Raw genomic sequence first — 27,053 nt, forward strand, 5'->3', positions numbered from 1 at the left:
TCACTTCCGCCCCGCCGTGGCCGAAACTGACACAAAGTAGCGGGCCGAGGCCCCGGGGGAGCGGGGCCGCAGCTGGGGGGGCGGGAGCCCGCGGGGAGCCGAGCCGAGCGCCCCCCGCCCCAGCCCCCGGCATGGGCAGTACGGGGCCGCCGGGGCGGGCGCCGAGCGCTGAGCGCTGAGGTGAGGCGAGGCGAGGCGAGGCGAGGCGAGGCAAGGCGGGGGCGCCCGGGAGCGCGGGGCCGGGAGGGCAGAGGGAGATGCGGCCGCAGCCGCGGGGCTGGAGGGGCCCGGGAGCGGGTGTAGACAGGGGAGCACCAGGGGCCGAGAGTCGGGAGCTGCGGCCAGACGGGACGGAGGTGGCGGCCGACTGGAGAGGAGGGGCTGTCGGGTGCCCGGGGACGGGGTAGAGCGGGGGGCTGTGTGTGCAGGATGGGAGGATGGGGTGCCGAAGGCGCGCGTGGAGAGCAGGAGAGCGGCGCGAGTGCCAAGGAGAAGCTCGTGCAGCCTCGGCCAGGGGAGACCCGCCCAGAGAGTTGTTGGGCGAGAGGAGTAAACGGGACCCGAGGGTTTGGTGCCTGGAGAAGGGAGTTTGAGCTGGTAGGCTTTGTCTCAGTAAGGTGGAGGTCTCTGCCTAAGGAAAACTGAGGGTGTCAGGTGGGGCGGTAGCTCTGGGACATGATAGCTGTGCTGGGAGCTCTGAGTTCTGTCTTTGGTGAGGGAAGGTGGCCCGAGCTCGTGTTGGTGGCCAGTGAGCTGGGGGTCTCGAGTTCCAGTTCCTCCTGTTTCCCTGACCTGCCAGCCTCCTCTGAAAGAAGTGGCCAACCTTTGGGGCTCTTGCTTGGAAGGGAGCAGGGATCGGACCTATAGGAGGAGCTGTTTTCCTCCATGGAGCATTGCCTGCTTGCCGGGGCTGGCTATTTTTATCCCAAATGTGGCCGAGAGGGGGCTGGGGCTGGGTGACCGGGCAACGTGGCTAATGGGCCTGACCTGCTCAGAAAAAACCCAGGCTGTGTGAGACTTTGAGAAGGAAAAGTGAGAGGGGATCCCTGTTCCCAGGTTTCTCCTCCCTTCCCCTTGGAATGATGGCCCCCGCAGAGGGGATGAGGTCTGGGGCCAAGCCTGCTTCCAGTCTCCCCAGGGTCTCAGAGGTAAAACAACTTTCCTGGTCCATATCCAGACTCCTGACTCCTGATGGCGTGTGCAGCTCTTACATTAACTCTTTCATGGGACTCAAACTCAGATCTTTAGGCTGATAGTGTTTCTTGATCCCTTCCTCCCCAAGGGCGGGGCTGCCCGTAGAACTTGTGATGTCCACCCTTGCATCCTTTAACCTCTCCCTGTGCTCCCCACCCTCCCGTGACTCATACTCAGACTGGGTGGAGACCCTGGCTGGGGGCCCTGGAGGAGGGCTTGGCATCTCTAAAATATGGATGAGGTTTTTCTTCCTGAGCCAGGCACCCTGGCCTGCCATAGTTGGAGAAGGTCAGGGATGAAAAGGACTTCTGGTTTTCAGGATTGCCTGACCTGGTGTAAGGGCGGGATCTGAGCTAGCACAGGGAGAACTGGTGTGGGTGACTAGGCCATGGGCAGAGTCTGTAATTACAGAGGTTGGCCAGACAGGCAGTTAGTATCTCTTGGGGCTGACAGGCTGGTGGGGTATGCCTGGTAGGCTAGAGGCAAAGGGAACCAAAGAGGATGAGGAGGTGAAAGGCTTTCCACCCAGAAAAGGAAAGAGGAGGTGACTGGCTGGCAGTTTCCTTTGGGCCAGGCTGGGGAGTAAGGATGAGGCTCTGCCTTGTAAGGCCAGGCCTTGAACCTTTTGGGAGAAAGAAAGGACATGGGAAGGTGGAAGCAGGCAGAGGCCTGTCTCACTGGTGCTCCCTGAACCTGCATCCTGTGCCATACTGACTGGACTAGGCTTGGAGTGGGATGGAGGGAGGGGCAAACTCCCCACCAGGGTTGGGAAGACCCCTCTGGCAGCCCAGAAGGGTGGCTGACCCGGGCTGAAGGGAAGCTGTTTGGGGACTGTGCAGAGAGTGAGGGCCATGCCTCTAATGTGAGCTCCCCTGGAGGAGGTGATGATGGAAGCCCTAGTAATGGGGGGTGGGGATGGCAGGGAACTTATAAGCCTTTCGAGAAGGGTGGAGCCTGCCCACCCTATTTCCTGATGCCCTGCCAGGTGTTTCCTGGCTTATGTTCCCTCCACCCCACCCTTTGGGGAAACTGCTTTCTAGTAAGCACAAGCACTACTCATTGCCACCAGAACACATGAGAACCTCCATTGTCCCTGGGATGGATACCTTGAGAGCTGTGCCCCTTTTTTCAATATCTGGCCTCTTCTCCTTTCCCTACAGGCATGGGCTGCTGTAAAGTATCAGTCCCCCATGTCACCCAAGGGAGGGGCATGATGGGAGGTGGTGGGGGAAGTCCCCTCTTTCCCAGAGACCCATCATGGCAGTAAGAGGAGAGACTGGGAAGAGGAGGCTGGGGGAGGGGCAGGGTCAGAGCTGGAGAAGAGGGTCTTCAAAAGAGGTCTCATGAGGGGAGGGAAGGGTTACCCTCAGCTTCCTGACCTCATTCGTCTGTCACTTCTTGCAGGGTCTCCCATGGGATTGCTGGGACCTTGCTGGGTGAGATGGCACTGTGTGCAAAAAAGCGCCCCCCAGGTAAGACAGGCAAGGAGGGGAGATCCCGGGAACCATCAAGAGTGGGTGTTGTTATGGCTCAGGGAGCAAAAGGAAAAGGGACAACTGGTATGGGTCTGAGGGAGGGTAGCTTACAGCAGTCTCTACCAAGCTTAGGGGGAACCTAGGAAACCGAATTCTTCCGCTTGATCCCAAAGCTGGGTTATGTGCCAGGACGGCGCTGAGCACCAGCCCTACGCCCCGAAACACCTGCAGTCTTATCGTGGGGCACCTGCAGCTCCTGCTCTCTGGCCCAGGGAGCTGTGTTCTCATCTCTGCTTGGTCCTCTCACCCCCTCCCTGCTCCCCTCATTTTTTCATCTACCAGTCCTCCCGGTTTTTCCGCGGGCGGGGGTGTGTGTGCGTGAAAGCGGTTGCCCCCAACAACGCCGGCAGTCCGCTCACCCGCATTGGCCGGGCCCCCGCATTGGCCGGGCCCGGGGGTGGGAGGGGAGGCGGGGCTCGCGCGCGAGCTTTCGCCTACGCGGCGCGTTGGCAGGCTGCGGCTCCTGCAGTCGGGGAGCGGGCGGGGGCGGAGCCCTGGGCGTGCTCGGCGTGTCCGGGGCCACTCAGCGCACGCTGGCATCCGCCAGGGGGAATGGGGGGCGGCGGCGGCGGCGGCGCAGCTGAGCTCGCGGTGTCCCCGAGCGCCGGCGGCCGGGAGGATGGCCTGGGCTGCGGGTGGGGCGCGTGCCCGACAGCCGGGGCTTCCCTCTGAGCTGCCGTGGCTCCTGCACCTCCCCGGGGGGCCGCCCGGTCGATGCCGCTAAGGCCAAGGACGTATAGACGGTCTGCCCGCCCCCACTCACACCGGGATCATGACGGTCCCCAAGGAGATGCCCGAGAAGTGGGCCCGGGCCCAGGCGCCTCCCTCTTGGAGCCGAAAGAAGCCCTCCTGGGGGACAGGTAACTGGAGGCAGCACCTGGCAGCTCTCCCGCACCCATTATTTCCCCCCTCCAATCCCTACATTCATTTGTCCCCAGCCTTCCCCTACCTCCCCTGATCCTCTTTCCAGACCCAGAGATCCTGGCTCCGAAGGATCCAGTCCCTACCTTCTTCCTTTGCATGGTCTTTGGTGATTGCGCAGGGGACTCAGCCCAAGGGAGCCCCTCTAGGGAAGTTTATGGGAGTGAAGTGGCTTGGTAGGCAGGGGGCACTGTGGCCTGGGGTTTTGTTACTGCAGTGTGCTCTGCAGGGGTCCTGGGGTGTGTAGAAAGGGTTCTGGAATGCTGCCTTTGGCTCCTGGAGAGGTTTAAGGAATTAGGTTTGCTGCCACCAAATTACCCCTTTTTGCAGCATGAGGTCATGGTGACCTCCAGGGAGATGGGCTGGGGAATCTATTATAGAACAGCTCCTTACTCTGGGACATGAATTTGGTGCCTGCAGTCCCAGACCTGCAAAGGTTTGGGATAGGTTTACCTAGACGGGTGTCACTAACTGAGTGACAAATGAGCCCTTTAAAGGGAAATGCGTGCAGATGGTACAAGGAAAGTCCAGTTAGAGCGCAGCTGTTTCCATTACATTTCATTCCTCCCACCTCCATCTCTATCTCAGTCTGCATGACCCATATCCCTGAAACGCCCCCCCTCCCACTTTTCTACTTGAAGATGAGCTTTGAAATAAGATGATGTCATTGTGGGCCAGTCAGAAGCAGCTGCTGGTGACATGTGACAAGCAGAGGCTCCTGTAGGGGGGACTGCACGTGGGGCTGGGATGCTGCCGCAGAGCAGCTCCAGGGCACAGTGAGCCTCCTTCTTGCCACCTACCCAACCCTCCAAATTAGGGAGACAGCAGTACTGCTACTAGATCTGCAGTGGTCCCCGGGGGAAGGAAACTTTACGTTTTCAGCGCTACTCCTTGATTATGACGATATATGCATTAATAATAGCAGCAAAAGGGGCTGGGGAATCCCAGGACTGTCAGTGGCTAAGATTCCTCTGCAGTGGGGGTGGGGGAGACAAACTGGGTGCTCCCAGTGGAAGACTGTGAAGGTTGGTGGTGAGGAAAAGAGAACATATCCTATCCTGTGAATGTAACCTGGAGAGCCGTGTGGTCAGGCTGCTGGTGAGAGGTGGACTGGAGGGAAGAACTTGATGACCCCCCTCAGTTGTGGAGCTAACTCCTTAAAATGATGTTCTGTGGAAAAAAACAGGGAACCCCCACAAAGTGTTGGTCCAGACCTCAATTTGCTCCTCCTGACTGCAGCATCATTTTGTTGCAGAAGAAGAAAGGAGGGCGCGGGCTAATGACCGAGAATACAATGAGAAATTCCAGTATGCGGTAAGTGACTCTAGACCACCCGTTCCCTGTCTCTGTTTGGAGAGGGGAAAGGGGCAAGGACAACCTACCCTTGGGACTGAGGGCTACCTGGGAAGAGTGCTTGGGGGAGGGGAAGGCAAGCTCCTCAGCCACTCTCAATCTGCTACGGTGCTGAATTTTTCATGCCTTCACCTGTCAGTGAAGCAGAATACATTGACCCCCTTGAGACTCCCTTCTCTCCTCCCCTTTCCCGCTCCCACACCTGTGTTTGCTGGCTTTTGGGGTAGAGGTCTGGGGAAGTATAAAGATGGGGGAGGCAGCCTCAGTCTGGTTCTGGGTTGGGGCTGGAGGCTGCTCATTATCTTCTCTCCTACTGCCATAGAGTAACTGCATCAAGACCTCCAAGTACAATATTCTCACCTTCCTGCCTGTCAACCTCTTTGAGCAGTTCCAGGAAGTTGCCAACACTTACTTCCTGTTCCTCCTTATTCTGCAGGTAGGTGACCCACAGTAGATTTTTTGCAGCTCCCCAAACTGAATAAAGCCAAGGAAGAGGAAAGGGAATGAAGGCATCAGATGGGGCCTCAGAGGCATACTTCTCTTTTTTTTTTTCAGTTGATCCCACAGATCTCTTCCCTGTCCTGGTTCACCACCATTGTGCCTTTGGTTCTTGTCCTCACCATCACAGCTGTTAAAGATGCCACTGATGACTATGTGAGTTGGTTTCATTCCTCTATTTTGTCCCAGTCACCCACCCCTACTCCAACCCCCACCCCCAACTCACAGCCACCTTCACCCAGCACAATTTCTTGGTGACTTTGACATCCCTTACCCGGTCCGGCTAGATCTCTGATGTCTTTTTGCTGAGGGTGGGGAGGGGGAGTCAGGGAGTGAATTGGTTTGTGATGGGGTATATATGAGGTGTTACCCAGCATGCTCTGAGTTCTACTGATTAACGAATTCCTTCGAAGCGAGGGAAAGTGTCTTACCTTTCACAGTTTTCTTCTTTTCAGTTCCGTCACAAGAGTGATAACCAGGTGAATAACCGCCAGTCTCAGGTGCTGATCAATGGAATGTGAGTGCCTGTTGGAGACAAGAGCTCTGGGGAGGAACGGGGTCCCCTAGGAACCTCTTTAGCTCCTGACAGCCTCTTCACTGTCTTCTTGTTGCCTCAGCCTCCAGCAGGAGCAGTGGATGAATGTCTGTGTTGGTGATATTATCAAGCTAGAAAATAACCAGTTTGTGGCGGTAAGGGACAGTGTACCCCTCTAGGCTGGTAGGGTTCTTCCTCTTCTTTGTCAAAAAGGGATGAATCTTTCCTGATTTACTGTTGCCTCGTAAACACCCATGGCAGGAAACTTTCTCACATCAGAGGCTTCTGTGTCATGCTGATATGCCTGGGACTAGCCATTTATGCATCTGGAACTAAGCAAACCGAGAATGCTTGGATGAAGGAGCCACCATCACAGCCCACTGGGGGTGGAGGTTTGCATATTTGGACTTCTCATTAGTTTTTCTCTCTAGGCGGATCTCCTCCTCCTTTCCAGCAGTGAGCCCCATGGGCTGTGTTACATAGAGACAGCAGAACTTGATGGGTAAGTGGCATGCTCAGTGTCAGCCCTCTCCTTCTGTCTCTTTGGAGGTAAAAAGATTGTCTTTGAATGAGGTTCTCAGGCCTGGGCTCTGTCTGAATTTGGAAAAATTAGGGTAAGAAAAGCTCTGGATGGGATGTGCAAAGTGTTACTCGGCCGGTATTTGCTGGGCTAAGCAGTTATACACCATGCTTAGGTGTCACCAGGTAGAATTTAGAGGATGGGGAAAGGTGGGTATGGTGACTCACTCCTGTAAATCCTAGCACTTTGGGAGGCCAATGTGGGAGGATTGCTTGAGGCCAGGAGTTTGAGATCAGCCTGGGCAAGATGGTGAGACCTCGTCTCTACACACACACACACACACACACACACACACACACACACAAAAAATAAATAAATAAATAAAAAATAAATCATTTTAAAAATTAGCTGGGTATGGTGGTTTTAACGCCTGTAATCCCAGCCACTTGGGAGGCTGAGGCGGGAGGATCGTTTGAGCCCAGGAGTTCGAGGCCTTAGTGAGCTATGATTGTGCCACTGCACTCCAGCCTGGGCAGCAGAGCAAGACCCCATCTATGAAAAAAAAATACTTAGAGGATGAGGAGGGATCGGGGACTCAGGGATACTGTCCTTCTAGTGAGACCAACATGAAAGTACGTCAGGCGATTCCAGTCACCTCAGAATTGGGAGACATCAGTAAGCTTGCCAAGTTTGATGGTGAGTAATTTTGGGGGAGCAGCCTGAAGGTAGAGGAGGGTCGTTGGGTTTTGCTTGGGGGTGTTAAATTATACCTTTTCATTTGGACTTTTTGTTGTTGTTATGCAACTTCCTGGACTGTTTTGGGGAGGGGAGTGTTAGTAATGTCATTTGGCTCCCTCTTGATTGTGAGTTGATAATTATTTCAAGGGAACTTTGTGGCTGATAGCTCCCCACTTGCTATGCATGTTGAGAGAAATTCAGCATATTCTTTTTGCTTATTAGCTCGGAATAATAATATATGTCCCTTATAAAACAAACCATACAAAGTGTATAAGAAAAAGTGAATGAAGATCAGTACCATGGCTCACGCCTGTAATCCCAACACTTTGGGAGGCCGAGGTGGGCAGATTTCTTGAGACCAGGAGTTCGAGACCAGTCTGGTCAACATGGTGAAACCCTGTCTCTATTAAAAATACAAAAATTATTAGCTGGGTGTGGTGGTGCGTGCCTGTAATCCGAACTATTCGGGAGGCTGAGGCGGGTGAATTGCTTGAACCTGGGAGGCGGAAGTTGCAGTGAGCCGACATCGTGCCACTGCACTCCAGCCTGGGTGACAAGAACGAAACTCCATCTCAAAAAGAAAAAAAAAAAACATAGAAAAATTAGCCAGGTGGCGTGGCGCGCATCTGTTGTCCCAGCCACTCGAGAGGCTGAGGCATGAGAGTTGCTTGAACTAAGGAAGTGGAGGTTGCAGTGAGCCGAGATCATGCCACTGCACTCCAGCCTGGGCAACATAGCAAGACTCTGTCTCAAAAAAAAGCAAAAAAAAAAAAAAAAGAAAATAGCTCTTCCTTCTTCTACCCTGCTCAGATAGCCACACTGACAGTCAGTGTGTGTTCATCCACACTTTTCATACATGTTTGTACAAACAAATATTAGGTCATGCTGCTGCTTTTTTTTTTTGAAACACTCTGTTGCCCAGACTGGAGTGCAGTCGTGCAATCTTGGCTCACTGCAACCTCTGCCTCCCAGGTTCAAGCGATTCTCGTACCTCAGCCTCCTGATTAGCTAGAATTACAGGTGCCCGTCACCACGCCTGGCTAATTTTTGCATTTTTAGTAGAGACAGGGTTTCGCCATGCTGGCCAGGCTGGTATCGAACTCCTGACCTCAAATGATCTGCCCATCTTGGCCTCCCAGAGTGCTGAGATTACAGGCCTGAGCTACCGTGCCTGGCCTGCTTCATTATTTTCCTGAAGAGCTGCATCAGCTCACACTCCCATCAGCAGGGTGTGGATGGGCCCTTGTTCTTGCATCCTCTTCCCTCAGTGCATTTTCTCTTTGTTTTATTGTCTTGTGGTCAGGCTGTAGACTGGACCTTGAGCAGTGGAATTTTTGTCTCCTGTTCAGGTGAAGTGATCTGTGAACCTCCCAACAACAAATTGGACAAATTCAGCGGAACCCTCTACTGGAAGGAAAACAAGTTCCCCCTGAGCAACCAGAACATGCTGCTGCGGGGCTGTGTGCTGCGAAACACCGAGTGGTGCTTCGGGCTGGTCATCTTTGCAGGTGAGCCTCCTAGCATCCAAAGAAAGAAGGGTAAGAGGGACCCAGCCAGCCCTCCCTCAGGAGTATGGGATGAGGTGGGAGAATACCTAAGGTAAAAAACCTCCAGCTCTGTATACAGGCCTTTTATCCAGCCAGTGTCTCTATTCCCCCTTGGTGTCCTGCAGTCTGGGGATCAGGGCAGAAGCCCAGAGGCAGATGTGTTATTTGGCTTTCCCAGTCCTTCCCATTTTTTTCCAGGTCCTGACACTAAGTTGATGCAAAACAGCGGCAGAACAAAGTTCAAAAGAACGAGTATTGATCGCCTAATGAATACCCTGGTGCTCTGGGTAAGGCGCCCCACATCTGGTCCCTGCCCCTGCCCTCGGCTTCTCCCTGGGTGGCTCCTTTTCCTTTCCTCTCTCTTCTTTGGGCAGTAGTCTTCAAATTTGGCTTTAAAGCCACTAGAAGGTCAGCTACACAAAGGCAGTGTTTATTTTAGGCTCCTTTTAGTTGGAAGATGTTATTTAAAAAAACTTTAGGAACGTGCATGAATCAACAACTTAAAGCTAAAACAAATCATCCCTTCTCTGATTCCAGTTCTGATGATGACTTTGTAAAGCATGTGACCTTCTGTTTGCTTTTGCCAGGGACAAGGAGGCCTTCATGGGGATGGAGAGGGAATTAAAAGAAAAATTTCCATTTGGAAGAGGTTGGCAGGGTCTTTTCCCCCCAACTTCTAAGAACGAAGGATCCCAAAGGAAAAGTTTCTGTTTTGGTTTTTGGCAATTCCTGAATCCTTCTCTTGTTTAGCTAGAAATCTGAACTCCTTGTTGGGCTCTCCTCCCCTTCCTGCGCCCTGACTGTCTGCTGCCTGCCTCCTACATGCCAGCTTGCAAAGGCTGGGGCCAGCCTCTGGTGAGCTGGTTTCCGCTCTGGCTTTAAAGGATGTGCAGAAACCCAGCCTGGTGGGCGTGGTTGTCTATCACATAGGGGGCTCCAGTCGCCCCCTGGTGGTCATTGGGCACCAATCTCCTATTTTGTTTCAAAGCCTCAACAGTGGAGGCAGCTTTGGAAATAGATGTAGGAAATTGGACAGTGGTCTGGTTTTTTACCAGTCTCTCCAGAGACTCCAAAATTTATAAGATTTTTGACTAATCAAGAAATCTAGACCGGGGTGGTGGCTCACACATGTAATCCCAGCACTTTGGGAGGCCAAGGTGGGAGGATCATTTGAGCCTAGGAGTTCGAGACCAGCATGGATACTATAGTGAGACCCTGTCTCTACAAAAAATTGAAAAATTAGCCAGGTTTGGTAGCATGCACCTGTGGTCCCAGTTAGTCTGGAGGCTGAGGTGGGGGGATTGCTTTCCCGGGAGATTGAGGCTGCACTGAGCTAGGATCATGCCACTGCACTCCAGCCTGGGCAACAAAGCAAGACCCTGTTTCAAAAAAAGAGAAATCTACGTTTATGAAGGTATAGTTTGTTTCCCAAGTTTTTTTTTAAAAAGGCAATCTATGTGAGATAGTGAACATTATTGTGGCTTGGCATTTTTGTTGGCTTGTGGAGGCCTAGCCCAGGTGAATAGATGATTTACAGTAAGTTTTGTGGTATGTTAAAAGTAGCTCATACCCACTTTTACCAACTTTGAGGACTCTGGAAGGTTTCAAGGTGCCAGACTGGGAGCTAATCAACTATTTCAGTTTCTTCATCATATAGATGAAATAATGGTCAGACAGAAGGCCACGTGATAATTGGTGACAGACTAGAACCTGTCATCAATTCTGAGCTTTTTCCACTAGAGCAGGGGTTTCCAATATTTTGACCTCCCTGGGCTACATTGGAAGAAGAATTGTCTTGGGCCACACATAAAATACACTAACACTAACAATAGCTGATGAGCTTAGAAAAAAATAATTGCAAAAAATAACTTTATTTATTTATTTATTTATTTATTTATTTATTTAGACGGAGTCTTACTCTGTCACCAGGCTGGAGTGTAGTGCAATGTCATGATCTCGGCTCACTGCAACCTCTGCCTCTTGGGTTCACGTGATTCTCCTGCCTCAGCCTCCCTAGTAGCTGGGATTACAGGTTCCCGCCACCATACCTGGCTAATTTTTTGTATTTTTAGTAGAGATGAGAGATGGGGTTTCACCATGTTGGCCAGACTGGTATTGAACTCCTGACCTCATGATCTGCCCGCCTTGGCCTCCCAAAGGCGTGAGTCACCGCACTTGGCCTTTGTTTGTTTGTTTTTTGAGACAGGGTCTTGCTTTGTTGCCCAGGCTGGGGTGCAGTGGTGCGATCTTGACTCACTGCAACCTCTGCCTCTCGGGTTCAAGCAATTCTCATGGCTTGGACTCCTGAGTAGCTGGGACTACAGGCAAGTGCCACCAGGCCTGGCTAATTCTTTTGTATTTTTAGTAGGGATGGAGTTTCACCATGTTGGCCAGGCTGGTCTCAAACTCCTGACCTCAAGTGATCCATCCGCCTCAGCCTCCCAAAGTGCTGGGATTACAGGCATGAGCCACTGTGCCCAGCCCATAATCGTTTTTTTTTTTTTTGGTTTTTTAAAATTATTTTTCTTTTAACATTCAGCTGTTACCAAAATCTCACAGGTTTTTTTTTTTTGTTTTGTTTTGTTTTGGTTTTTTTGAGACGAAGTCTCGCTCTGTCACCCAGGCTGGAGTGCAGTGGCGCAATCTTGGCTCACCGCGAGCTCCGCCTCCCGGGTTCACGCCATTCTCCTGCCTCAGCCTCCCGAGTAGCTGGGACTATAGGCGCCCACCACCATGCCCGGCTAATTTTTTTGTATTTTTAGTAGAGACGAGGTTTCACCGTGTTAGCCAGGATGGTCTCGATCTTCTGACCTCATGATCTGCCCGCCTCAGCCTCCCAAAGTGCTGGGATTACAGGCGTGAGCCACCGCGCCTGGCCTCTCATAGGGTTTTAAGAAAGCTTATGAATCTGTGTTGGGCCACATGTGGCCCAGAGACCACGGGTCGGACAAGCTTGCACTAGAGCATCTGAGCTTTTGAGGGCTCAAGGGATGAGTACATCACAGATGCACTTGGTTTTGAGGGCTTCCTACATGTCAGCCTCACCTGTGTTTCTCATTCCTCCCCAGATTTTTGGATTCCTGGTTTGCATGGGGGTGATCCTGGCCATTGGCAATGCCATCTGGGAGCACGAGGTGGGGATGCGCTTCCAGGTCTACCTGCCGTGGGATGAGGCAGTGGACAGTGCCTTCTTCTCTGGCTTCCTCTCCTTCTGGTCCTACATCATCATCCTCAACACCGTTGTGCCCATTTCACTCTACGTCAGGTATGTGCCTTCTCTGCCCTGGGGTTTCTCCAGGGAGTCAGGTGGTCCCATAGAACTTTTCTTTTCTATGAAGATGAAGTCCTTGAGAAGTAACTTGAAGTCCTCTTCTTCCTGTACCGTAAACATTTGATGTTATCTGTTTATCTTTGTGGGCAGAGCAAACTTTTTACCACAGTTTCCTGGTACTTGGAACTGTATTAGAGAAAAAAAAATATTGATTTATTCCGCACCTGTTTATTACATGCCTCCTGTGTACAAAGAAGTGTGCTAGGTGCCATCACACATAAAAGATGAATTAGGAATGGATCTCCTTCCTTCTAGGTGCTTACATCTAGTAAAGGAAGGAAAATCTAAACACATTATAAAACAAAATAGGGACCAGTGCTGTAGAACTCGACCTAGAGTCTTCTGTGTGAAGCAAGGGGATACAGAGATGTATTAGGTGGCCTCTGCCTTCAGCAGCAGCAGATGGATGGGTCGAGGAGGGGAGATCTAGACAGTGTCAGACTGAGATACCATGTGGGAGGCACAGGGTGCCGGGGGCTGGGAGGGTGTCGCTCCCTAAGCAGGTAGGCAGGGAGGGAGAGATGGCATTTGCTCTGGGCTTTGAGTGGTGATTGGGCTGGGTGAAGGTGGAGCCGCAAAGGAGAGGAGGAGGGGAGGAGAGGGCTGGAAGCATAGGTGTGGAGATGGGAGCCTGGGCATGGCCTATGGAAATAGTTGGCCAGGGTCTTGGGCCAAGAGTGAGAGCTGGAAACATAGCTTGCTACTGATTGTGGAGGCTTTTGAATCTTTGCCTGTGGACTTTGTACTTACTAACCATTAAAAGTTATTAAAGAGACCAAGCACAGTGGCTCACGCCTGTAATCCCAGCACTTTGGGAGGCCAAGGTGGGCAGATCATGAGGTCAGGAATTCGAGACCGTCCTGGCCAACATGGTGAAACCCTGTCTCTACTTAAAATACAAAAATCAGCCAGGTGTGGTGGCAGGTGCCTGTAATCCCAGCTACTCGGGAGGCTGAGGCAGGAGAATCGCTTGAAACCAGAAGGTGGAGGTAGCAGTGAGCCAAGATTTCACCCCTGCAGTCCAGCCTGGGCAACAAGAGCGAAACTCTGTCTCAAAAATCAAAATAAAGCAAACAAACAAACAAAAGTTTTTGAAGGAAGTGAAAAGAATGTATTCTATATTGTAAAAATGCATTCCAAGTGTCACAGCTCTTTTAGAATTTCTCTACCAGGTTTTCCGGTTTTCACTGGAGCCCCTCCCCCACAAAAAGAAAAAAAAGCATTCTAAAAAAAATCTAAAGAATGCTTTAGGAAGTGTTGACTGGCAGTGGTGTACAGCATGAATAGGATCAAGGCGACATCTAGGATGTTTGAGGTAAAGAGAATGTTAGCAGGGACAGGCCAGTGAGAATGAAGGGGAGGAGGAGGAAGAGGAGGCAGGAAGAACGGCCAGGGGAAATGAACTTTCTTGCTTAGTGTCTTGCCCTTGAGATAAGGGAACCTGTGACGTTTTTAAGGAAATGTTTTATGGAGGTGCTGAAAACTTGTCCTGTCTCCCATCTTTTGTTCATACAGATTCCCCAAATAGCCCTCAACTCGTTCCCAGCCTCCAATCTTAACTGCTGGTGATAATAAATAGAAGATATAGCATTTCTCTGCTGAGGGAATACAGTTTAGGCTTTTCTAGGGTGTGAAAAGGAGAGTCAGAAGGTTCTGGGTTTAGTCCTGTCTCCTCAGTGGCCGTGTGACCTCAGGAAAATCCACAGTCACTCAGGGCCTCACTTGATCTCAGTTTTCCCATGTGAAACAGGAACAGGAGTACTTGTCTCACCTTTTAATAGGATGTCTTGATATAAGATACTGGCTTAGAAGATAACATTTTAAACTTAAATGACTGTACAGTTATTGGGTGGTAGCCTGTTCGTCGTGACTGTTACCACTCCCTTCTGTATTACTATTTAAATGCCTTTTTGCTTACAACCTAATTTTGTTTTCCCACCTATGGGCTTTTGCTATCTGTGTTTTGTATCTCAGTTCACTTGAAGCCCTTGGGAGCGGCTAAAACAGTTTTCTTTCTGAGTCTCATCAGGTCACAGTGTGTATGTTTGGGGGAGACTCAGAGGGGGTTGGAGAGCTGCGTGAGGAGAAGGCTCTTCGGAATGTGAAGACATTCCCATTTGCCTGGTAATGGGATCCTGATAGGAGCCTTAGTCAGGTGGGAAGCAGAGCTCCGGATATGGCCCCATGGCTTGGCTGCACTGGACCTAAACATGGCCCTTTCTGGAAATGCTAACAGTGCATATGATTAGCAAAGAAGAGGATACGAACAGACCTGGAGATGTTAAAGGCACTATATTGGCCTGGCACAGTGGGTGTCGCCTATAATCCCAGCACTTTGGGAGGTGAAGGTGGGAAGATCTCTTGAGTTCAGGAATTCAACACCAGCATGAGCAACACAGCGAGATCCATCTCTATAAAAAATGAAAATTAGCCAGGTGTGGTGGCGTGCACCTGTAGTCCCAGCTACTGGGGAGGCTGAGGTGGGAGGATTGCTTGAGCCCAGGAGTTTGAGGCTACAGTGAGCTATGATTATGCTACTGCACTCCAGCTTGGGTGACAGAGACCCTAGCTCAAAAAACAAATGATCTAACAACCACCACCACAGAGCGCTGTGCCGTTGTGAAGTGGTGGTGTTCTGCAGATGCCTAGGGCCCTCTCTGTCTGGAGTCAGCACCTCAGCCCTGCCCCCTGTTCAGAATCAGGGATGTAGCGCTGCGAGCCCAGGGTGGAAGGAGTGCACCTGCCTGTGCTGAGACAGTGAGGAGTGGGCTTCAAGCCTACTCCATTTCCCCTCCCTGGTGCGGCCCCTCTTTGAGGTGGCGTCTGCGTTGCTGTGGCATGCACAGCACTCTCATTATTTCTCTCTCTTTTTTCTCTCCCCTCCCTCTGGCACTTTCACTTGTTTTTCTCTGCATGGTTTCTGTATTATTAGCACTGAGGTAAGAACTGGCCGAGTGCCTTGTCTACAGCCCCTTCTCCTCCTTTGCTGTCTGTCCTGCCCACCCAGGCCCTTTGCCCCTTCTTGTCTGGAGAGCGTCAGGAGGGTCGGGTCGGGGCATTCCTCTGCTGGCTGTGTGCAGCCGTCTCCACCTTTAGGTTCTCCTTGCCCTTTCCCACCCAGGTTTCTGTGCCCAGGTGTCTTCTCCGTTCTCGTCTCTCCCCAGGTGGAGGGCCTGCAGCGAAGGCCCATGCGGGTGGGGCACCTCCTCCCCTTCCCGACCCAAGCTTCACCTCTTGTCCCCTGTGCAGTGTGGAGGTCATCCGTTTGGGCCACAGCTACTTCATCAACTGGGATAAGAAGATGTTCTGCATGAAGAAGCGGACGCCTGCAGAGGCCCGCACCACCACTCTAAACGAGGAGCTGGGCCAGGTGGAGTACATCTTCTCCGACAAGACGGGCACCCTCACTCAGAACATTATGGTTTTCAACAAGTGCTCCATCAATGGCCGCAGCTACGGTATGGTGGCACCACTGGGGACTGGGGGCTTGCACCTCGCCTGGAAGGATAGTGGAACTGGGGCCCCACAGTTTCCTTAACATTGGTTTTTTCTTCCTTCCTAGTTGGGTCTGAGGGGCCTCGAAAGGGTCCATCCTGGCCAGGCACAGTGGCTCATGCTTGTAGTCACAGCACTTTGGGAGGCTGAGGTGGGAGTACTGCTTGAGCTCAGGAGTGCGAGACCAGCCTGGGCAACATAGTGAGACCCCATCCCTACAAAAAATTTAAAAATTAGCCAGGTGTGGTGGCACCTGTGGTCTCAGCCAGCCAGTGACTCAAGAGGCTGAGGTGGGAGGATCACTTGAGCTTGGGAGGTCAAGGCTACAGTGAGCCATGATCTTTTTACTGCACTCCAGCCTGAATGACAGAGTGAGGCCCCGTCTCTTGAGAAAATTCACACACAAAGAAGAGGTCCATTCTGTGTCCCATGTCAGGAAGCAGATCCTGGCTGGGCGCAGTGGCTCACGCCTGTAATCCCAGCACTTTGGGAGGCTGAGGCGGGTGGATCACCTGAGGTCAAGAGTTCGAGACCATTCTGGCCAACACGGTGAAACCCAGTCTCTACTAAAAATACAAAAATTAGCTGGGCATGGTGGCAGGTGCCTGTAAGTCCAGCTACTTGGGGGGCTGAGGCAGGAGAATTGCTTGAACCCAGGAGGTGGAGGTTGCAGTGAGCCGAGTTTGCGCCATTGTACTCCAGCCTGGGCGACAAGAGTGAAACTCTATCTCAAAAAAAAAAAAAAAAAAAAAAAAATTAGATTCTGAGAGTCCTCCCCTGATGCCCTGACCCTGGTCTCAGCTCCAGGAATTAGGGAGCTCCTTGGCTGTTTGAAGTGAGACACTGGCCTCTGGGCATCCTGGCCAGGCGGAACCCTGCTGCACTCTCCCCTGTTGCTGCTCAGGGTCCTTGTGAGTCTGTGGAATGTGGCCGTGGTTGGACTTCCCAGTGTGGCCCTGCCTTAGTGGCCTGTGGCTGTGCTGCTGGGATGGCCTGGGGCAGCATGTGGGGCTGACTTTTATGCAGAGTGTGGACCCCTCTTGTAACTGCTTTCTGTACTGACCGATGCCTTTCAGTCAGTGTCTGAGCCTTGTCTGCTGCACAGGTCTAATGGGTGCAAGGAGGCCTGGGAGGTGTGGAATTGCAGCTGTCCTAAGGGGAGTGCCACCTAGGGTGGAGACAGGGATGGTGAGCAGTGGGTGCCGGGGCTCTTTCATGGCCAGGCCTTGGGGTTCTAGGGTCTAGGGTGCCTGCTGTCTCCTATCCCGCAAGGTCCGTAGTGTGACTGAGTGACTCACACTGTGACAGCTGCTCAGCGATTAGGGTTGAGGGGCTCAGTGGCTGTGGGGATTCTGTGTTGGAGGTGTTTTCTGTGCTCTGGAGCTCTCTGGCTCTGACATTGCTTCTTTTTCTGCCCTGGCTGTATGTAGGTGATGTGTTTGATGTCCTGGGACACAAAGCTGAATTGGGAGAGGTAAGATTCAGTCTCCCTAATTCTATGTGCCAGTGAAACAGGGTGCCTGGCCAGTAACAGTTAGTGTAGTCAGGAGTGATGTGTTGTCTGGATAGGAGATGGAAGCTGCTTGGAGAAATGGGTGTTTTAAGGTAGAACTGGTGATGACAGAATTGGAAATTTTGAGGTCCACCGTGGACAAGAGCCTACTAAGACTTGGGAGGGCAGGGATGAACACTTCCCCGGGATGCAGCCTGGCACCCCAGCCTTTCCTAAGAGCTTTCTTACGTGTTCCAGAGGCCTGAACCTGTCGACTTCTCCTTCAATCCTCTGGCTGACAAGAAGTTCTTATTTTGGGACCCCAGCCTCCTGGAGGCTGTCAAGATCGGGGACCCCCACACACATGAGTTCTTCCGCCTCCTTTCCCTGTGTCATACTGTCATGTCAGAAGAAAAGAACGAAGGTGGGCTGAGGAGCCGGCTCGCACTCTTCCGACCTGACTCTGCCCTTGGGCTCTGCTCTCCTCTGCAATGTGGCTGGGCTGGGGCTTCCTGGGCGGGGCACATGGCTGAGAGAGGCCACTTATATCACGTGTATTCTTCCTCCCCACCCAGGAGAGCTGTACTACAAAGCTCAGTCCCCAGATGAGGGGGCCCTGGTCACTGCAGCCAGGAACTTTGGTTTTGTTTTCCGCTCTCGCACCCCCAAGACGATCACCGTCCATGAGATGGGCACAGCCATCACCTACCAGCTGCTGGCCATCCTGGACTTCAACAATATCCGCAAGCGGATGTCAGTCATAGGTGAGGCCAGGACTGGGGTGCTGGGGCGTTTGGGGGCAGCATTAAGGCCTGGAATGGGTGAAGTGTGCCAGGTGACTCTTGATGTGTTTAGGTTGCCTGTCTGAATTTCTCTGGCACTTTCTCTACCTGCCCCATTCATAGTGCGGAATCCAGAGGGGAAGATCCGACTCTACTGCAAAGGGGCTGACACTATCCTGCTGGACAGACTGCACCACTCCACTCAAGAGCTGCTCAGCACCACCACGGACCACCTTAATGTGGGTGTGAGGAGAGGAGGGCCAGCCTGGGGGTTCTACTCTTAGTGTAGGGGAGGCGGCTTGTATGTTTTATTGTGTAAATGTAAGGTCTACAACGTGATGTTTTGATGTGTATATATAGTGAAGTAATTATACAATCAGACACGTTAACACATCAGCCAGCTCCCATAGTTACCTCTTTTTGCGTGTGTGGTGACGGTCCCTAACTGTGGAATGTGGCACACGCCCAGTCTACAGTGCAGGATTATTCATTGTCGCCCTCATGCTGTCCATTAGCTCTCCAGACTTACCCAGGTGTGCCTTTCCACTCTGCCTCCAGGAGTACGCAGGGGAAGGGCTGAGGACCCTGGTGCTGGCCTACAAGGATCTGGATGAAGAGTACTATGAGGAGTGGGCTGAGCGACGCCTCCAGGCCAGCCTGGCCCAGGACAGCCGGGAGGACAGGCTGGCTAGCATCTACGAGGAGGTTGAGAACAACATGATGGTACGGGCTGTGGGACGGGCCAGGGGTGGGCACGGAGGGCTCATGCCTGCGACTCTTGTGCCAGGAATCCTTGTGGTATTTTCAGCTGCTGGGTGCAACGGCCATTGAGGACAAGCTTCAGCAAGGGGTTCCAGAGACCATTGCCCTCCTGACGCTGGCCAACATCAAGATTTGGGTGCTAACCGGAGACAAGCAAGGTGAGAGCCCAGCAGGGCAGAGGCAGTTGCAACTGACAGTAGCCCTGTTGGACCCTTGCATGGAGCCGAGGACATCAGGCAGGCGAGTGTGCTGACCTTGTTGGGTGCCTGTCCGTAGCTCCTGCGTTCTCTCTTGGTAGAGACGGCTGTGAACATCGGCTATTCCTGCAAGATGCTGACGGACGACATGACCGAGGTGTTCATAGTCACTGGCCATACTGTCCTGGAGGTGCGGGAGGAGCTCAGGTAAACAAGAACCCTAAGGGAGGCGGTGCTCTGCATTGTGCTCAGGGCTCAGGCGGGGGTTTCTGGACCCTGTGGAGGCTTGAATCCCTGCTCCCCACTGCCGTCCTGAAAGACCACAAGCATATCATTTCCACCTCGACAGGAAAGCCCGGGAGAAGATGATGGATTCATCCCGCTCCGTAGGCAACGGCTTCACCTACCAGGAGACGCTTTCTTCTTCCAAGCTAACTTCTGTCCTGGAGGCCGTTGCTGGGGAGTACGCCCTGGTCATCAATGGTCACAGCCTGGTAGGCATCGCTGTCCTTAGCTTGGGCAGTATCTTTTCAGGGAGCACTTCTGTCCAGGGCTTTTATATCTTGTTTTAATTTCCCCTGACTTCAGAGAAGACTCTGGTCTCAAAGGGGACTGGGAGGAGCTGAGACTCCCAGGTGTCTCCTGCAAAGACTGGCTTTCTCAGGTTTCTCTGTGCTCCAGGCCCACGCACTGGAGGCGGACATGGAGCTGGAGTTTCTGGAGACAGCATGTGCCTGCAAAGCTGTCATCTGCTGCCGGGTGACCCCCTTGCAGAAGGCCCAGGTGGTAGAACTGGTCAAGAAGTACAAGAAGGCTGTGACGCTTGCCATTGGAGACGGAGCCAATGATGTCAGCATGATCAAAAGTGAGTGTGGGCTATGCAGGTGTGTAGGTTGGGCTTGAGGCTGGGGAGGGGCCCACTGGGGTCTCTGGACTGCAGAAGAATGATGGGAAGGGGGTTGTAACTTGGTAGGCTCTAAAGTGTGTGGCCGGTGGCCATCTTCACCCTCTTGTCATCTCTTGTCTCTGCAGCGGCTCACATTGGTGTGGGCATCAGTGGGCAGGAAGGGATCCAGGCTGTCTTGGCCTCTGACTACTCCTTCTCCCAGTTCAAGTTCCTGCAGCGCCTTTTGCTGGTGCATGGGCGCTGGTCCTACCTGCGAATGTGCAAGTTTCTTTGCTATTTCTTCTACAAAAACTTTGCTTTCACCATGGTCCACTTCTGGTTTGGCTTCTTCTGCGGCTTCTCAGCCCAGGTAATAAGTGTTCCCGGTCCACTGTAGTGCAAATCTGTTAACCTGAGTGCAGAGGTTCTATCTGTCTTGTTTATCACTCAGTCCCCCAGGGCCTAGGGCCTAGCTATTTTCTGGTACATACTTTTTAAAAATGCTTATTAAAGGAGGAGAGAAGGAGCCTGAGAAAATTTCTTAGGGTTCTCTGTATGTGACATCAGCTGTCTTCCTGTGCCTGATGTGTAGCAAAGAAAGGTTGCGTGCTCCCTTGCTCCCTGTTCTCTTCCAGACCGTCTATGACCAGTATTTCATCACCCTGTATAACATCGTGTACACCTCCCTGCCAGTCCTGGCTATGGGGGTCTTTGATCAGGTATGGGGGAGTTTGATGATCAGATGGGATGCGGGGAAGGTCACTGCTTGAAGGAGTCACATAGACGGGTGTGACACTTGTGCCCATTGTCTGTGGCCACTGGGAAGGCAGTTCTTTCAGCTGGGGAAGGTGTGACTGGTTCTCCCTCCTGGTTGCAGCTGATCTAGAACTCTCTTGGGTTGCTGAACTAAGTTAGACTGGGGGTACCTGGCTTGAGGTTGGTTCTAGCTGCCAAAGACTTTGGAAAGAAGAAGGCAGGGACAGAGTCTGCCCTTGGCCTTGTGGAGTCAAAATGGCAACCTCTGAGGCCCCCTATGCTACATGGTCCTCCCACACAGGATGTCCCTGAGCAGCGGAGCATGGAGTACCCTAAGCTGTATGAGCCGGGCCAGCTGAACCTTCTCTTCAACAAGCGGGAGTTCTTCATCTGCATCGCCCAGGGCATCTACACCTCCGTGCTCATGTTCTTCATTCCCTACGGGGTGTTTGCCGATGCCACCCGGGATGATGGCACCCAGCTGGCTGACTACCAGTCCTTTGCAGTCACCGTGGCCACATCCCTGGTCATTGTGGTTAGCGTGCAGGTACGAGGCCGTCCAGGAACTCCCCTCTTCTCTGGAAGGAGTGAGCCTTCTGTCCCTGGGGCTGCCGTGGGCACTACAGTTCTGTTTCTGGGGGAAGGGGTTTTTAGGGGGTGCACCTGCCTGATTATGCCTACTTTCTGCAGATTGGGCTGGACACAGGCTACTGGACGGCCATCAACCACTTCTTCATCTGGGGCAGCCTTGCTGTTTACTTTGCCATCCTCTTTGCCATGCACAGCAACGGGCTCTTCGACATGTTTCCCAACCAGTTCCGGTTCGTGGGTAAGTCCCCGTGGCCTCCTTGAATCAGTGAGGAATCACAGCTTTTCCGGGACTAACAGGACGGTCAGCCAATCTGCACATTTCAACATTTCTTATGTGCCAAGTATTCGGTGAGGTGCTGAGGGAATATCAAGTTATATCTGACCCAGGCCTTGCCCCCAAAGGGCTTCCATATCCATGAAAGTGAAGAACAGCCCTGCCAGACCATGGAAGGCCAGGCTTCACGGTCAGTAGAGTTGCTTTTGTTGAGTTAGCCAGGGACAGTTCCAGAGAGGGGGCTGCTGTGAGTGGAGGCAGGACTGGGGAGTCAGATTCCAAGTTGGAGAGCTGGAGGTGTTTGTAGGGAATGGAGACTGCTCCAGGTAGAATGGGCAAGAATGCTCATTGAGAAGCAGTGGGGGAGAGGCTGGAAAGGTGGAGCATTTGAGGTGTCAGAATGCCAGGCTGTCAGGATTGCATCCAACTTGCTGGGAGTCTTGATTCATTTATTTAGAGGAAGAGGAGGGAGCAGCATCAAAAGACTGCTTGAGAAAGATGAAGCTGGTGTTGATGTCCAGCAAGGAAGTTACCAGAGTGACCAAGTGTGAACTGGTTCAGAATTGGTGCCACAGTGGCCGTGGTGGGTGGCAAAGAGGTGGGAGGTATGAAGTGAAGGAAGTATTTACAGATCTTGGCATTTGCTTCAGATCTGTTTGTTCATTTATCACACGAGCAATTTTTTTTTTTTTTTTTTTTGAGACAGTCTCGCTCTGTTGCCCAGGCTGGAATGCAGTGGCGCGATCTCTGCTCACTGCAAATTCCGCCTCCCAGTCTCAAGCGATTCTCCTGCCTCAGTCTCCTGAGTAGCTGGGACTATAGGCGCCCACCACCATGCCTGGCTAACCTGGCTAATTTTTGTATTTTTAGTAGAGGTGGAGTTTCACTGTGTTAGCCAGGATGATCTCAATTTCCTGACCTCATGATCCGCCTGCCTCGGCCTCCCAAAGTGCTGGGATTACAGGTGTGAGCCACCGTGCCCAGCCCACACAAGCATTTTATAGCACCTAGTATGTGACCCGTTATTCTGAATGCCCGGGGGGGGGGGGGCAGCAATTAACCAACAGGTGGAAGCGGTTGCCCTCCTGGATTTTATATATGAGAGAGACAGATAATTTATACATGAACGGATATAATGTCTGGAACTAATAAGTCCTTTAAGAAACATCAAGTGGGCTAGAGAGTGACAAGCATTGTTAGCAAAGACCTCTTGTGGAAGGGACATTGGTACAGATACTTTTTTTTTTTTGAGACAGTCTCACTCTGTCGCCCAGGCTGGAATGTAGTGGCATGATCTTGGCTCATTGCAACCTCTGCCTCCTGGGTTTAAGTGGTTCTTCTGCTTCAGCCTCCCAAGTAGCTGAGATTACAGGTACCTGCCACCACGCCTGTCTAATTTTTGTATTTTTAGTAGAGATGGGGTTTCACCATTTTGGCCAGGCTGGTCTTGAACTCCTGACCTCAGGCGATCCACCCACCTCGGCCTCCCAAAGTGCTGGGATTACAGGTGTGAGCCACCGCGCCCAGCTGGCACAGAGAAATCTGAATAAAGGGAAAAGGAGCCTGCCATGTGGCCCTCTGGGAACCGTCAATCCAAAAAGAGGAAACAGCAATATATATAAAGGCCTTCAGCCCGGGCCTGGGAGGAGGTCTTCTGCACGTGGAGCTGGGGAGGAGTGGAGGAAATGAGTTGGAGGGTGGGGGTGTGGAATCATTCTGGATTATTTAAGCCCTTATGGGTTTATTAAAATATTAAAAACTTTGAATTTTTAATATTAATCTAAATGTGAGAGGAAGCCATTGGAGGGTTTTGAGCAGAGAAATACCATAAGCTTACAATGTTTTTAAAGGGCCACTCTTACAGTTTTGTGGATGATAAAGCGTAGGGGGCAAGGGTGGAAATGGGAGACTAGTTAGGAGGTGAGAGCCTGATGAGGGCTTAGAATAGAGTAAAAGGCCGTGGGATTCCAGAGATGTTTTGAAAATGGAGCCAACAGATTGAATGTGGGGTCCAAAGAAGAGAGAAAAATGAATCAAGGTAAAAAACAAAACAAAACAAAACAAAATTTTAAAAAGAAATGAATCAAGATCCATTGCGGGGTTTTTAGTTGGAGCAACTGAATGCGTTGTGGCATTTCCTGAGCTGAGAAAGACCCGGATCAGATTTGAGGGAAGGAAACAATAGTTGAGTTTGGGCCACGGGAAATTCGAGATGCCTGGTAGATGTTCAACAGACATATCAAGTCTGGCAATTGAAGCAGCAGGTCTGGAGCTCTGAGGGAGTTTGGAGCTAAATTTGAAGATCTACATTTGGAGGGTGAGCCTGGAGAAGCGGGAAGCCAGAGGTGACTTAGGCTTTGAGAGTGGGGAAGTGGAGCTGCCAGAAATGGGAATGGGGAGTGTCCGCCTTGTGACTCCCAAGGCCACCGACTCCTCTCCATCCCCAGGGAATGCCCAGAACACCTTGGCCCAGCCCACGGTGTGGCTGACCATCGTGCTTACCACGGTCGTCTGCATCATGCCCGTGGTTGCCTTTAGATTCCTCAGGCTCAACCTGAAGCCGGATCTCTCTGACACGGTGAGAAGCTGGGCTACCTGCTGTGGGAGGCAGAGATGGGATGTCCCGAAAGGCCTCGTGTGAACCCTGGGGGGCTCTGTGGGGCCGTGTGGCTGCTCAGTGTGTTGGTGCTTATCTGCTCTTCCTGGGGACAGACACCGTGTGCAGCTGGCCGCGGAGGCCTCTGCGTCAGCCTGGTCCTGGGTGCTGTGGGTCCCTTCTCCTTGGCGATGTCTGACACCTCCACGATGACAGAGGGCTCTTCCCTGTGCCCCTCTGCAGGTCCGCTACACGCAGCTGGTGAGGAAGAAGCAGAAAGCCCAGCACCGCTGCATGCGGCGGGTTGGCCGCACGGGCTCCCGGCGCTCTGGCTATGCCTTCTCCCACCAGGAGGGCTTCGGGGAGCTCATCATGTCTGGCAAGAACATGCGGCTGAGCTCCCTCGCGCTCTCCAGCTTCACCACCCGCTCCAGCTCTAGCTGGATTGAGAGCCTGCGCAGGAAAAAGAGTGACAGTGCCAGTAGCCCCAGTGGCGGTGCCGACAAGCCTCTCAAGGGCTGAAGGCCGAAGATGGATGCCCTGTGCCAGTGACCAGAGCACTCAGGGCTGGCCAGTCACTGAGGGAACAGTGTCTCGGAACTGCTGGTCCTCACTCCTTGCCTCCTGTCCCCCCGGTAGACTCTGCCCTGCTGGTCCCACCACACATGGCTGGGACATCCGTTCCCAGCTGCAGGCCCTTCCATCAGCTGGGGAGCTAGAGGGAGCAGACCCAAGGGCAGAGCAGAGGCTGAGGCACGGGGAGCCAGCCCCAGTTGGGGACCAGATGTGGAACCAAAAACAAGAAAAAACTGTGAGAGATTGCGTCTGCCCCTGCCCTGCTTGGGACCCACAGGGAGACTATAATCTCCTTATTTTTTTACTCCTACTCCCCAGAGGGGCCCTAGTGCCTCTGTTCCTGAATTACACAAGAATGTACCATGCCGGGAAGCCAGAGACCTGCGGGGGCCTCGGCCCCTCACATTGTGTATGTCTCTCCTTGATTTGTGTTGTGTCCAGTTTGGTTTTGTCTTTTTTATTTGGCAAGTGGAGGAGGCTTTTATGTGACTTTTATGTTGTGGTTGGTGTCTTAACTCTCCTGGGAAGAGGAGGCTGGCACACACTGGGATGCCGCAGTCTGGCCGGCTGTGGGGTGGTTTGGGAGGATCCATGTCAGCTCTCCCTGCAGTGACCAGTGCTCTGTGGGACAGAGGAGCTGACCAGAGAGGGAGGTACCCATCAGCAGAGGGTGGTGGGAGAGTGTAAAGGAGGGTTTGGTCCTGTCTGCTTCCTCACCTTGAGAGTAAAGTGCTGCCCTCTGCCCCTAACACACATACATATCAATTCCTGGATTCCTTAGTCCTGCTGGCCTTGGGCTGGAGCCTAGGAAAGTGGCCCCCAAATCCTTAGTGAGCTAAAGCTGGGTCTGAAATTTGGTCGGTGGGGAGGGGTAGTTTTCTTTTCTTTTTTCTTTTTCTTTTTTTTTTTGAGATGGTCTCACTCTTGTCATCCAGGCAAGAGTGCAATGGCACGATCTCGGCTCACTGCAACCTCCGCCTCCCGGGTTCAAGCGATTCTCCTGCCTCAACCTCCTGAGTAGCTGGGATTACAGGCGCCCACCACCACGCTCGGCTAATTTTTGTATTTTTAGTAGAGATGGGGTTTCACCATGTTGGCCAGGGTGGTCTCAAACTCCTGACCTCGTGATCTGCCCACCTCAGCCTCCCAAAGTGCTGAGATTACAGGCGTGAGCCACCATGCCCAGCTAGGGGAGGGGTAGTTTTCTTTGATTTTAAATTTAAACCCAAGTTTATTGGCAGACTCCCTTTTGACCTCCCTTTGCCTCCCCATCTGGTGCTTTCTTGCACCTACACCCCAGGGCCCTGTGGTGGGGCTACAGGGGGAAACTGTGCACCTGAGATGAGGCTGGAACAGGAATCGGCCTCTCTGCTCCCTTCTTCAGTAAGCAAGGAGCCCTGCCCCTCAGGCCCAGCCTCTGGCAGGAGGTGGTGGAGTCCTTGTGCCAGGTAGTAGAGGAGGAGAAGGGCAAAACCAGGCCGAGGCCAGCGCTGTCGGAGTTTGGCCACAGCCTGTCCTTTACTTCGTCCACACCTGTGAAGCTATTCCCTAAATAAGGTATTTCCCAAGTTAGTCGCTACCTAATCAGCCTTGAGAAGAATCCTTTCCTCTTCTTTGGTAGTGGGTCGGGGGATACTTCAGGAATGGTGTGGAGCTGGGAGTGGGTAGGGGGATTTTAAATGTTCCATGTGGGAGCCCCGAAGGAACTGGAGGGGCTGCAGTGAGGTGGGGGTGGGTGGGCAGGGAATGGGAGAGGGGAAGTCTTGGCAGGGAAATCCCTTTTGGCCACACAGTTTACAAACCCAGTATCATGTCTGTCTGTGTGTCTCTCAAGGTGAGAGTCTGATTTTTATACCAAAGAGGAAATGATTTTTTTTCATATTTTGTTTGTCTATATTATATAAATATATATATACAGTTATATATATATATTATTTTTTGGTTCTCTCTCGTTTTTTAGGGAGGGAAGAAAGTACCAAGTTGCATTGAGCTGTAATTAAGGAACATTATAATTTATGACACATTTCTATACTTGCAAAAATTATATCATTTTATGGATATAAGAGAAAATGCCTTTTTATAAAATTTCAATTTCTGAGAAGTGTGTAATTTGTCTCTTTTCTGATGTTTAACCAAGGCTGGTGGTGAAAGTAAAGACAGAAACTGTCTCTTAAATGTAATTGAGTGGGTAGATCTGGGATATCGTGGACAAACTGGAATCTGACTGGTGGGGGATAGCACCTCGCTCATTTGCATACTTCCCGGGATCTGAGTTTCAGCTGAAGATGAAGATGGGGCAGTGGGTGGTACCGAACGGCATATCGTATGGACTTTGGCTGGGTGCCTAGGACCTTGAACTGTTTACCTTTCTCCAAACACAGGCCAGCCTCTAATCCCTGACACACGCCAGATGGATGTGTGTGTTGGCAAAGTACGTGATAAATATTTTAAGGTTTTGTTTTTTAACGCCCCGC

General features: G+C 52.1%; 1 protein-coding gene and 1 non-coding gene across 5 annotated transcripts; both read left to right on the top strand.

Moving 5' to 3' along the window:
- The first annotated feature begins 8 nt into the window (after positions 1–8).
- On the top strand, positions 9–26,677 carry ATP8B2 (ATPase phospholipid transporting 8B2). Of its 4 annotated transcripts, none has more exons than XM_025363488.1 (28): positions 9–180; positions 2,599–2,666; positions 4,906–4,964; positions 5,326–5,439; positions 5,559–5,657; positions 5,957–6,018; positions 6,119–6,191; positions 6,468–6,538; positions 7,173–7,252; positions 8,644–8,802; positions 9,040–9,128; positions 11,910–12,106; positions 15,422–15,630; positions 17,098–17,141; positions 17,418–17,583; positions 17,735–17,923; positions 18,065–18,180; positions 18,500–18,664; positions 18,750–18,861; positions 19,002–19,107; positions 19,250–19,394; positions 19,582–19,765; positions 19,933–20,156; positions 20,422–20,505; positions 20,844–21,089; positions 21,233–21,371; positions 23,855–23,985; positions 24,247–26,677. In XM_025363488.1, exons 2-28 carry the CDS (start codon positions 2,636–2,638, stop codon positions 24,523–24,525), a joined length of 3,573 nt encoding a protein of 1,190 aa, XP_025219273.1. In that variant the 5' UTR covers positions 9–180; positions 2,599–2,635; the 3' UTR covers positions 24,526–26,677. The 4 variants fall into 4 exon arrangements, with proteins under 4 accessions (XP_025219273.1, XP_025219279.1, XP_025219263.1 ...); XM_025363478.1 differs by lacking the exon at positions 9–180 and adding an exon at positions 2,293–2,354; XM_025363483.1 differs by lacking the exons at positions 9–180; positions 2,599–2,666 and adding an exon at positions 3,298–3,589.
- On the top strand, positions 13,311–13,370 carry LOC112615802. The gene has a single exon (XR_003117472.1). It is a non-coding gene; the product is annotated as a U7 small nuclear RNA (small nuclear RNA).
- Positions 26,678–27,053: the final 376 nt, after the last annotated feature.

Source organism: Theropithecus gelada, chromosome 1 (assembly GCF_003255815.1).
Source record: "Theropithecus gelada isolate Dixy chromosome 1, Tgel_1.0, whole genome shotgun sequence".
NCBI lineage: Eukaryota > Metazoa > Chordata > Mammalia > Primates > Cercopithecidae > Theropithecus > Theropithecus gelada.

What these genes read in the sequence shown, in the direction of transcription:
- ATP8B2 (XM_025363478.1), top strand. Translation starts at nt 2,293, where the DNA reads ATGGATACCTTGAGAGCTGTGCCCCTTTTTTCAATATCTGGCCTCTTC. An exon ending in CAAGCGGATGTCAGTCATAG is followed by an intron (nt 17,924 to 18,064) that starts GTGAGGCCAGGA and finishes CCCCATTCATAG; the next exon opens with TGCGGAATCCAGAGGGGAAG. An exon ending in TCATCAATGGTCACAGCCTG is followed by an intron (nt 19,395 to 19,581) that starts GTAGGCATCGCT and finishes TCTGTGCTCCAG; the next exon opens with GCCCACGCACTGGAGGCGGA.